At 29.2% G+C, this 11,354-nt stretch overlaps 1 protein-coding gene across 1 annotated transcript; it reads left to right on the top strand.

Annotated features, from left to right (window-relative positions):
* Nucleotides 1-285: 285 nt before the first annotated feature.
* Nucleotides 286-969, top strand: LOC122857439 (cytochrome P450 9e2-like). Its single transcript, XM_044159611.1, has 2 exons — nucleotides 286-610; nucleotides 730-969. The coding sequence occupies exons 1-2, from the start codon at nucleotides 286-288 to the stop codon at nucleotides 807-809; spliced, it is 405 nt and encodes a 134-aa protein (XP_044015546.1). The 3' UTR covers nucleotides 810-969.
* Nucleotides 970-11,354: the final 10,385 nt, after the last annotated feature.

The raw sequence follows: 11,354 nt of genomic DNA, 5'->3' as shown, positions 1-11,354 counted from the left end.
TTGCGCATGCGTAGAAATCTTTTCTGTATTTTTTCCGTAATCTCAGAAAATTTCCAAAAAAAAATGTATAAAAAAACATGTCTGGGATATGATAATATCCTGTAACGAAATTTATTATTTCTTCAGTTCTCGAAATAAATAATCCAAACAAAAACCTCGTTATGAATCGATAAGCTCTGATTATTTATTTGTTGTCGCTTGAATTGTTAATAACTCTAGTTCGATGTGCACGGAATCACTGCTAATCCTGAGATTCGAACAAAACTTCAAAACAAAAGTGATGAAATGTTTGAAAAAACAAATGGAGATTTGACATATGAAGCTGTAAATGGACTTGCATATCTTGACGCAGTCATTAAGGAAACACTCAGATGCTATCCCATTGCTGGATTTCTTGACAGAGTTTGTTCGAAAAGTTTTGAATTACCTCCCACATTGCCAGGAGCAAAACCACACCGCCTTGAACCTGCTGATTTTATATGGTTTCCAGTTTTTGCAATTCAAAGAGATCCAATATATTTTTATGAACCCGAAAAATTTTATCCAGATAGATTTATTGAAGACCCAAAAGGCACTCTGAATTCTCCAGCATACATGCCATTTGGTTTAGGTATATACTTGCATTCATTTATTATGTTGAAAAAATTACTTATTAATAATTGTTTCTATATTCAGAACAGAATTTATAAAAGTATATTTATAATAATTTTCCCAATTTTTTAAATTTAGGTCCAAGAATGTGTATTGGTAATCGATTTGCATTATTAGAGACTAAAGTACCATTGGCGCATCTTGTTTCTAAATGCTAACTCAAACCTGGTAAAAAAATGATTGTGCCACTTAAAATCAGTAAAAGAAGTTCGGTAATGACAGCTGAAGGAGGTTTTTGGTTCGAAATTCAACCGAGAAATCAATAAACGATTGTCATTATAAACGATATAATGAATACATGTATAAATACTCAAATGTTAAAAATTTGAAATAGAAAAATATACTAAAAAAAAAACACGTATGACGAAAATTAATATTTTCAGTAGTGTGGTGAACTGGAATGTTAAACAATATTTAAATTGTGTATGTATATTGGCAGTTCTCGTGTTCTCAGTGACGTATTTAAATAGGATTTTACGCTCCGTCTCCGTACATCGTCACTCCCAACATTAAAATATGTGACGAAACCACGTTTTCGAGAAAATAAAATATTAAAATATTTACGGATGCACCTATTTATTTCGACGGCCAGACACAGAGTAATTGATAGTCCACAATTTACTGCCGATCCAGAAAATTCATGATGACCAAGACCAAGTATTAAATAAGTGGATATTTATAATAAATTAATAAAGTGAAAAAAAATTATAGCAGATGTATTTATTCATATTACAGAGCTTAATTTTTATTTTTCTTATTTATAATTATTTTCTTTCTACAAAATTTTAATTTTTTCTACAATATATTGCGAAATATATCGCTTCCATTTTTCTACTGTAGTTTACCAAAATTTATGATGGATTGGTAAACTACAACTTTTGAAATATTTCTCTCAGCCAATTCATATAATTGTAAACACGTGTATAAATTGCAGGATATCGAAGATTCAATGAAATAACAGAAACGATCCCAATCATTTTCGATCGGCTCAAAATAGGGCTGCCACTATTACCCTGATAAATGTATTAATAAAAATTTTTATTTATGTTTAGACTTCAATAAAAGTTACTAAAATATAATAATTATAATTTTGTTTTTTTTTCGTCTCTCAACGTGTATTTTATTCACCTGTGTAATTCGAGCAGTTTTTCGGCGTGGAAATAAACAATACTGAGTTTTACTCATGTATGTATCTTTAAAGTATTTAACATTACACACTGAATTTTTTATTGATCTAACATCAATTTTCTGAAGATATTTCGTCATGATATTAGTCACTGGATTTCTACCCCATCCTGTAAAACTTATTGCAGTTAAAGACATGTGGTTCAGTGGCGAAGAAACTTGATAACAGTCAACATTGAAATGCAATTCTGTAGCCAATTTCAGGATTCCTATGGATTAAAATAAAAATCAACAAATTAAAAAAGATCTGGTATCGTTTGTAAAGGCGTGTGGCCCGCGTTACCATTGAAAATTAAAAATTTTCAATACTCCGACTAGAGCCGTGTTAAATTTTATCTGTTAAATGATTTTCGAAAGTAACAATACAATAATAGTACATTTTTTTTTAATTTTCTCAAAATCAATTTTTTTTTTTTTTTCGCTCAAATTACGTAGAGTTATATAAGGCAAGCTATAACTTTTGTTAGAATCAACGGAATGACTTCAAGTTCGGCTCAAAAAACGTGGTTTTCAAAATTCTATCGCTCCTCAAGGGGTTTATCCTGATTCCAATGGTCAACTTTTTTCTATTTTTGAAAAAAAATTACGAAAATATTTCAAAAATTCTATTTTTTACAATTTTATATAAACTATAATTTTTTTTGGAAAAAGTTCCGAGTGAAAGTTGTAGGATTTTACCACACATGCTTTTTAAGTCTTATACAAAGTATCTAAGACGATTCTGTCGAAATAGTTAAAGCGTTTTTCAGAAATTACTCGAAAACTAGGAAAGCAATAACTTTTGATAAAATTGTAGTAGAGACTTCGTATTAGGCTCAAACAACGCGTCTTCTGAAACTTCATCGCCCCTCATGAGAAAGAGCATTATGTGTTCAGTCACTTTTTTTAAAGAAAAAAAAACTAAATTGAAAAAAAAAAATCGATTTTTAAAATTTTTTTTATGAAAAATGTGATTCATAGATTAAAATTTTCTCGGAGAGGCGATAGATTTTTCGAGTATGCATATATATATGTTTTAAGCCTAATATGAAGTCTCTAACACCATTTCATCACGAGTTATTGTTTGCCTAAAAAATGAAAACGGCACAAGCTATAACTCAAAATAGAGTAGTCGCAGAGGTTTCATATCAGGCTTAAGGTATTTCGTCGATTTTTTTCCGAATATGAGAATGCTTTGAAATTTGAAACAGTAGATTCTTGAAATACTAATACATTTTATGTAATTTTTTGGTAATTGTTTGGAAGCTCGTTATTTTTTTATTAATTTTCAAAGTTGACAACTTTTAACATGGGCTCTTATGGAGAATGCGATTTTTGTCAAAAAAAAGTCCTTTAAAATACCAATATCTCTAATCGACAATATGACATCGTGAAAAAAAAACTATCGGGTTATAAAATGAGACAAAACAAAACGTATAGAAAAAAAATAAAAGAGGTTTGGAGCTTAGTTTTTTTACAATTAATAATTAAAGTATGAAAAAATTAATTTTTATGAGGAATTAATGAAGAATCACTAGAGACCTCTTGCGGATGACTTTGAGAAACACAATATTTCTATGAGTGCAAAAAAGACAAAAAACAGAGGAAAAATGTTGTCTCACTCTTCGTTTTAAAAAATCGACGAAATCCCTTAAAATAATCGTTTTTCAAAATTCTATAACTTTTTCAAATGAATTTTCCCCGAAATAGTATTTTTCGTGAAAAAAAAAAAAAAAAAAAAAAACAATTTTTTTCATTTTTTGGAAAAAAAAAAAAATAACCAAATGGATAATGTTTTTTTTTCATTAGGGACGATAGGATTTCCAAAGCCGCTTCTTTTAAGCCAAATCCGAAGTCTTTATGACAATTAGTTTGAAAGTTATAAACGTTTCGGCTCCTAGCCTCCGTAATAATTTTTTCATTTGAATTTTGAGGGTAGCAAATGTAACTAAAATAAATTTAATGATTCACAAGTAAGGTTACCTATATCGTTAATCCAATTAATACGTGGATTGTATTCAGCATGAAATATAACATATGCAACTGGATAAATTTTCCAATTAACGTTTTCTCCGTAATCTTTTATGAGACTATTTGATCCAGTCAATACTTGAATATTTCCATAAACTGCATAACGATCAGCTAACATACAGCTTGCTGTAGTTAAAATATAAAACGATGAAATGATTGCACCACCACAAATATGATGATCTTGAAACTGTACAGACACTTGATATGAGTGATCGCCGATGGGAACGGTTTTTCCACCATAAATTTTATTCGGTAGATTTCCATTTGCAACTATCAAAATTAAAATGAAAACAAAAAAAATGTTGTTAACGAAATCGTTTCTCGTTGAAAATTGAAAATTTTCAAAACTCCGGCGAATGCGGGTTTTTTAATGACGGAACCATATTTATCATTATTATTATTATCCATAATATTTTTTTTTTTTTTAAATATTTATTTGAATATAAATATTGTTAATATAATAAAAAAAAAAAAAATATAAATATTGTCCATAAAAATAACAATGATAACATTTCAACCTAACCTCAATATAACATGTATATATATTTTTAACTATATATATTTGTTGTTTCTTCTCTAGTTGCAATTTAATTTCTAATAAAATTTAAAAAAGTTAACTGTTATCTTATTTTTCTGCTTAGATCAAAAACTTTTACTATTCTTATTTTTTTTAATTTCATTCTTACTATTTAAATGAAAGATCGATGAAAAGAAATACCGACTTACCGATCGAAATATATTTTTTGATTGGCGCATGCGTACGAACTTTTTATTTAGAAGAAATTATATAGTTGTAAATAATAAATTGGTAATTGTTTGGACACCCGATAACTTTTGAATAAATAAACGCAAAAAAATTATGTTGCATTCAAAAAATTCTTTATAAAAATTGCCACAGCCAAGGATATGATAGAAATTCCAAGTCCAAATTTTTAAAGGCCCTTCATTCATTTTAAAGTTCGCGATGACACCTATTATTATAAACAATCGTCTTACAATTGAAAATGGGTGGTTTTCATATTTTCAAATATAGCCTTGGCTGTAGAGATTTTGATGAGGAAAATTTTAAGACCAAATAGAACTCTGTGAGATACACTGCAAAAACTGCGCCTTTGGATTATAGGCACTGTTCCATTGGATTCATGGAGCACATTTTATTGAGCGCTGCTCAATGATATTCAAGGAGCACCGATATCGGTCCAGTTGCTCTGTTAATTCAAAGGTACTGTTCAACTGTATTCGTTGAGCAGCCTGAGCCTTCACTCGAATTAAGAAAGAGACACGCATACACATAACATAACCTCTCTATATCAGTAACTATTAAACAATTAACATATATATGAATGCATATATGTTAAATATTCGATAAATTTAATAACTGAAGATATATAGAATATTTATAATAATTTATAAATGAATATTTATGATGTAAATATCATGACATGACAGATATAAAAGTACAAATAGAGAGAGAGAAAAAATATAATGTAGTTGTGTTTGCGCATGCCTCCGAAACGCCGAAATCTGCTCAACAAATATATAGGTACAGGACCAAGAAATCAAAGGAACAACTTTAGCGGAGCAGTGCTCCATGAATCCAATGGAACAGTGCCTATAACCCAAAGGCGCAGTTTTTGCAGTGTAATTTTTAAAAAAGTTATGAAGTGTCTAAAAAAACACAAATTCTGATATTCTGTTAATTAACAAATTTCTAGCAACAATAAAAAAAAAAAAAATCGTAATTTTGTAGAGTTTTAAGAAAAAACCATCCTGGCAAAAAATTGCATCCATGATTTGTTTTTAGTTTTCTTAATATTTCGAGTTTAAAATTTTTTCATTATCTATTTTTATCAACAATTATTTAACGAATAATCCAAATTTTTCCTTTCATATACTTGGTTGTAGATCTTTTGAATACCTTTAATTTAAGCCTATTTCAAACTCTCTATCTTAAATAGTTAAGAAGATATGAACATTATTTATTTTTTGCGAGTGATTTCAATACGTAAGGCTTCGCCTCCGTAAAATAAATAGATATATATAAAAATTGGAATAAGATATGTATAATGTATGTTAAAAATTTATGATAAAATTATAATTACATTAAGAATTTTATATACAGGGTTTCGTTTTTTTTTCTTTGATTAATTATTAGCAAGCTGTTATAAATTTTTTACTGGATTTACCTGGTATGTATTGGAGAATCACTTACCAGAAATTAAAATGCTTGAACATATTGCCCAGCTGAAAATAACGGTTGTATACATAATAATTTTTTTACTTTGGTAATTACTCGTAGGTTTTTGTGGTATAATAATTTAATATATTTTTTCAAAGTGATGTTGAATATTACTGCTTAGTTCCACACGAACACTATCTTTATATTCTATTCTATTATTTATATTTATTTTGTAAATAGTTTTTAATTTTTTTGTACGTCTTTTGGAATAATAATTATCCCACGTGAGTGTTCTTGAACATGATGAAACTTGAACGTATCATTAGTAAGTTTTACATATCTTTGTATAAATATTTATTTAATCTATATATAACTCAATAATAATACGTGTAAATATAGAGAATATCTATTTGTGTATGTATATGTATGCATATTATTCAAGTATTAAAAGATGAATTAGTTTTTTGAACATTTCAATTATTCAAACATCTGATAAGAAATATGAATGCTGTCAAAAAGTGTCGAGATTTATTAGCCATAGTATTCGTTCAATTTAATGTTGAGTTAATGCTTTTTGCACCCGAGATAAAAAAATTAAGTATATGAAAAAAGTATGGATGTATGAAAAGAGTCTAAAAAAGGCATGGGTTTTACATACTCCGTAATATTAAATTTACTTTTGAAGTTTGACATGAGTAATGAAAAGGTATAGCAGCTTAATTTTTATAAAATCAGACTCAGTATGGTATTTCCATACTTTTTCATGTTAAAAAGTGGAACTTGGAAAATTTTTATATTTAATCAAAACACTAATCATGATAAAATAATCATTTTCAATTTAAAATCACGTTTATATTTTTGATCACATCATGTGATTTATTTATTGATCACATTTTAATTTAAAAACACTTATATTTTTGGGAATATCCGAATTCAGTGCTGTGGCCCCCGCGGTGAGGGACGTGACTTATCGTCCATACTGGTCTCTATGACCGTCCGTTGTCATTTTTATTTTTCGACTAGTTTCGTCTAGTTTTGCCATGTTGACTAGTTTTTTTTGTAAAATTTAATTTTTTTTTAGTCCCTTAAAAAAAAAAAAAAAATAGCTAAATTTTTTACTTAGCTGTAATTATAGCCACACAACCAATATCTACATTATTTTACTTAGCTAGATTTTTCACTTAGCTAGATTTTTTACTCAGCTGTAATTGTAGCCACACAATCAATATCTACATTATTTTATTTAGCTAGATTTTTCGCTTAGCTAGTTTTCTTAATTAGCTAGATTTTTTACTTAGCTTCAATTATAGCCACACAATCAATATCTACATTATTTTACTTAGCTAGATTTTTCACTTAGTTAGATTTTTTACTTAGCTTTAATTATAGCCACTCAATCAATATCTACATTATTTTACTTAGCTAGATTTTTCACTTAGCTGTAATTGTAGCCGAACAATCAATATCTACATTATTTTACTTAGCCAGATTTTTCACTTAGTGAAAAGTACATTATTTTCAACACGGCAACACTAGACGAAACTAGTCGAAATATAAAAATGACAACGGACGGTCATGGAGACCAGTATGGACGAAAAGTCACGTCCCTCGCCACGGGGGCCACGGCACTGAATTCGGGTGCGTCCATATTTTTTTGACCACAATATGTGATTATCTTATCAATGTGATCAATAAATAAATCACATCAGGTGATCGAAAAATATTATCATTTCTAATTTAAAGTCACATTTTTTATTTTTGATTATCCGATATGACTTATTTATTGATCACATTGATAAGTGTTTTTAAATTAAAATGTGATCTGTAAATAAATCACATAATGTGATTAAAAATATAAATGGGATTTTAAATTTAAAATGATTATTTTGTCATGATTAGTGTGAGTGCTGTGTGCGTGAGTTTGCAGCTGTGCATTCATACAGGGAATGATTTAGTTACATCTTGCGTTCGAATTTTGAATTAATTAAAAAAACAAAAACAATTTAATCCATGGCGCGTAAACACACACGTGGATTCTGACGCCATAATGATAATCGTTCACGACGCTCGATTCTGATTGGTCAACTTATAACGTTAATAACTCAGACACAAAGCGTCGTAGACCCAAAATAAAAAAACATTTACTTTTAAAATTTTACATACAATCTCGTAGTAAACCTACCATTAGGGCTTCATGCGGTACGAGACGAGACGAGATTCAGCGAGTCTCGGTATCGGTCTCGCTCATTCGCAGCAGGTCTCGGTCTCGGTCTCGGTCTCGTCTCGCAAGTATCGCCGGGTCTCGCTTTTATACTAATATTTTTTCGTTAAGTAAAATATAAAAGAATAGAAACCAATTGGTTTATTCATATATGATTGAATAATATAATAAATATTTTATTAAAAATTCATATAAAATAAAAACAATTAATATTATATTATTCAATATTTTAAAATTAATATTGGATTATTTTAATTAATATTTTATATCAATAAAATTGATAAATTAAATCATACGAAATTATAACATAATAATTTAATAATTTTCAGAATTTTTAAAATAATATTTCCGAAAAAATATAAAAAGAAAGAATGTTCGAAGTTAAAACTTTAAATTTTAAAAATCAATGAAGTAGTTGGACAATGGTCTTTAGAAATTTCATAAACAAATAATAGATTTTTTCTTTTTTTCTCTTCATTGATATGTATTTTTTCCTTTTCACAAAGTAAAATACTGCTTTTAAAATATCAGACACAGAAAATATCAGATTAGGAAAATATAATTGGCGTAACTTTACAATTTTCATAGGTACATAAGGCTTGTAGATATCTCGTTCTGACTGTAGCGTCAATGTCTTACTGTGCAGTGTCTTATTGTGCAGTATTGTACTGCATAACAGTTCTTCTTTTCAATACGATTCGTTACGAGGAAAAAAAAAAAAAAAAAAAAATTCGATCTGAAATTTTCAAAGTCTCGCGATACCGGCGAGACTTTCAGTCGATACTCTCGGTCTCGGTATCGGTATCGTTTTATTGACTGAAGGCGATCTCGGTCTCGGTCTCGGTCTCGCGTCTCGCGAGACGACGCATGCGAGACCGAGACTAGTCTCGGTACCGCATGAAGCCCTACCTACCATGCGCGACTTAAGAGACATCCTAAAAAAATTCCCTCAAATTTTCAGAATCTTTGCTCAACATTAACCCGTGCCGCAAAAGGTTTTTCGATTTTGAAATTTTCAGCAAGATTACGATATCCATAGAGACATAGGTAGTGTACATAGGAGAGTTCTGGGACACCTCCCGCTGTGCCCCTTCCCGCGCGAGACCTGCGACCCGCTATGATTCGCGGGTGATTTCCCGGGATCCGCGAGGCCTCGCCTCAGGGGCTCCGCGAATTAATTAATTGATTAGCGCAATGTCGCCAGGGGGGGTCCCGAAGACTTCATATTGGATTATTATTATTTGTTTTTTTAAATTATTATTATTTTTCATATGAAGCCATCTTGAATTTTTTAAAATTTTTAAATGCCCGTGGAATATGTCAGTAAAAAAGTTCTTATTTTCTCTGCAAGAGGGCGCTGCAGTCTCGTTCCGTCTTGCAGCATATTCCATCTTGAACTTTATTTTGTTCTATGGCTTGCGATTATCCACGTTTTTCCTAAACGATTTTCTTCAAGTTCGGTTCTCTGAGTGATGCGGTTCTTTGATAGCAGTTTTAAAGAAAAAAATGAAATGAATTCAAGAAATAATAAAAGGGTAAGTCATTTTTTTTTTATTTTATCAATTAATTTATTTTCTTTTTTTTATTGTTTTTCTGTATTCATTTATTAATTGGTGTGGTTTTCTATTATTATATTTTATTTTTTCTGAACATGTGCTTGAGAATTGCATCATCAAGCACGTGTTTTGCCCAATCTTTTTATTGTTTTTCTTATTAATTCTATATTTTATTTTATTTTCTTTTAATTTGAGAGGACACAGATGAAGAGGACACAGGTTATGATTGTAATGATGAAGCAGAAATGGAAGATGAGGTAATTCATTATTTTATTTTTTCTCATTCATTTATCATTTTTTTTTTTTTTTTTATGTTAATTCATTTTTTTTTCAGGATGAAATTCAACACGAGCAGGAGGTATAAACGAAGAAAAAGAAAAAAACATACAATTAATATTGTATAAAAAAAATAACCAAAAAAAAACAAAAACAATTCCTCTTCCTTCCATTCCTTTATTTCGTTATTATGTATTTCTTTAAGAATTTATTTAGTAGAGTGTTTGCATCTTTATTCGGTAGAGTCTTTGCATTTCCTTTTTTATTTTTTTTTCCTTTTTTCATTTTATTTTTTTTTTAGTCGTCGTTTTACAGGATGCTGATTTTTACAGGAAAAAGATTGGGTAGAACACGTGCTTGATGATGCAATTCTCAAGCACATGTTCAGAAAAAATAAAATATAATAATAGAAAACCACACCAATTAATAAATGAATACAGAAAAACAATAAAAAAAAGAAAATAAATTAATTGATAAAATAAAAAAAAAATGACTTACCCTTTTATTATTTCTTGAATTCATTTCATTTTGTTCTTTAAAACTGCTATCAAACAACCGCATCACTAAGAGAACCGAACTTCGTTTAGGAAAAACCATGGTAGAAGTACTACAGGTATGGCAGTAGTCCATGCTTTTTTCGTCACGTTCTGCGCAGCCTTATTTTTTTCAACCAATCAACAACGCGCCATCGAGCTGTTTTGCTTTTCTTTCTAACACGCAATCTCTATTATAAGATCCTCTCTCTCTAACATACTGTTTTGACAACTATTTTTTATATTGTTGTAAATACTAATAAATATATGTGGAGCATGTTTATAAAAAATCAAAAAAATAAAAAAACCAAGACAGTTTAACAAATAAATTATAATATTTTCATTGTTGTTGTTTTTTTTGATGCCACAAACAATAGAGGTTGTGTTGTATTTATTATACTTGGATTCATTTATTTAATATAAATAATTAATTTTTATTATTGATGTATGTGAATCATTATAAAATATACCAAATCTAGTTGAATAAATATGATAACTTTTGAAAAATTTAAAAAAAACTTGAAAATTTTCTTAACAAATTTGTATTGCGCGCGCATAAAGTCTTCCATTTTTGTGGCGAGAAGGCGACCTTTTGATTGGTCGATTCACAGCGGCCAAACCAGGCTGCGCACTGCCATACCTGTAGTATTTCTATCATGGGAAAAACGTGGATAATCGCAAGCCATAGAAAAAAATAAAGTTCAAGATGGAATATGCTCCAAGACGGAACGAGACTGCAGCGC

This window comes from Aphidius gifuensis, linkage group LG5 (genome assembly GCF_014905175.1).
Source record: "Aphidius gifuensis isolate YNYX2018 linkage group LG5, ASM1490517v1, whole genome shotgun sequence".
Taxonomy (NCBI): Eukaryota; Metazoa; Arthropoda; class Insecta; order Hymenoptera; family Braconidae; genus Aphidius; species Aphidius gifuensis.
Note: the sequence above shows the minus strand (reverse complement) of the source record. Positions and strands in the feature narration are given on the sequence as shown.

What these genes read in the sequence shown, in the direction of transcription:
- LOC122857439 (XM_044159611.1), top strand. Translation starts at nt 286, where the DNA reads ATGTTTGAAAAAACAAATGGAGATTTGACATATGAAGCTGTAAATGGA. An exon ending in ATACATGCCATTTGGTTTAG is followed by an intron (nt 611 to 729) that starts GTATATACTTGC and finishes TTTTAAATTTAG; the next exon opens with GTCCAAGAATGTGTATTGGT.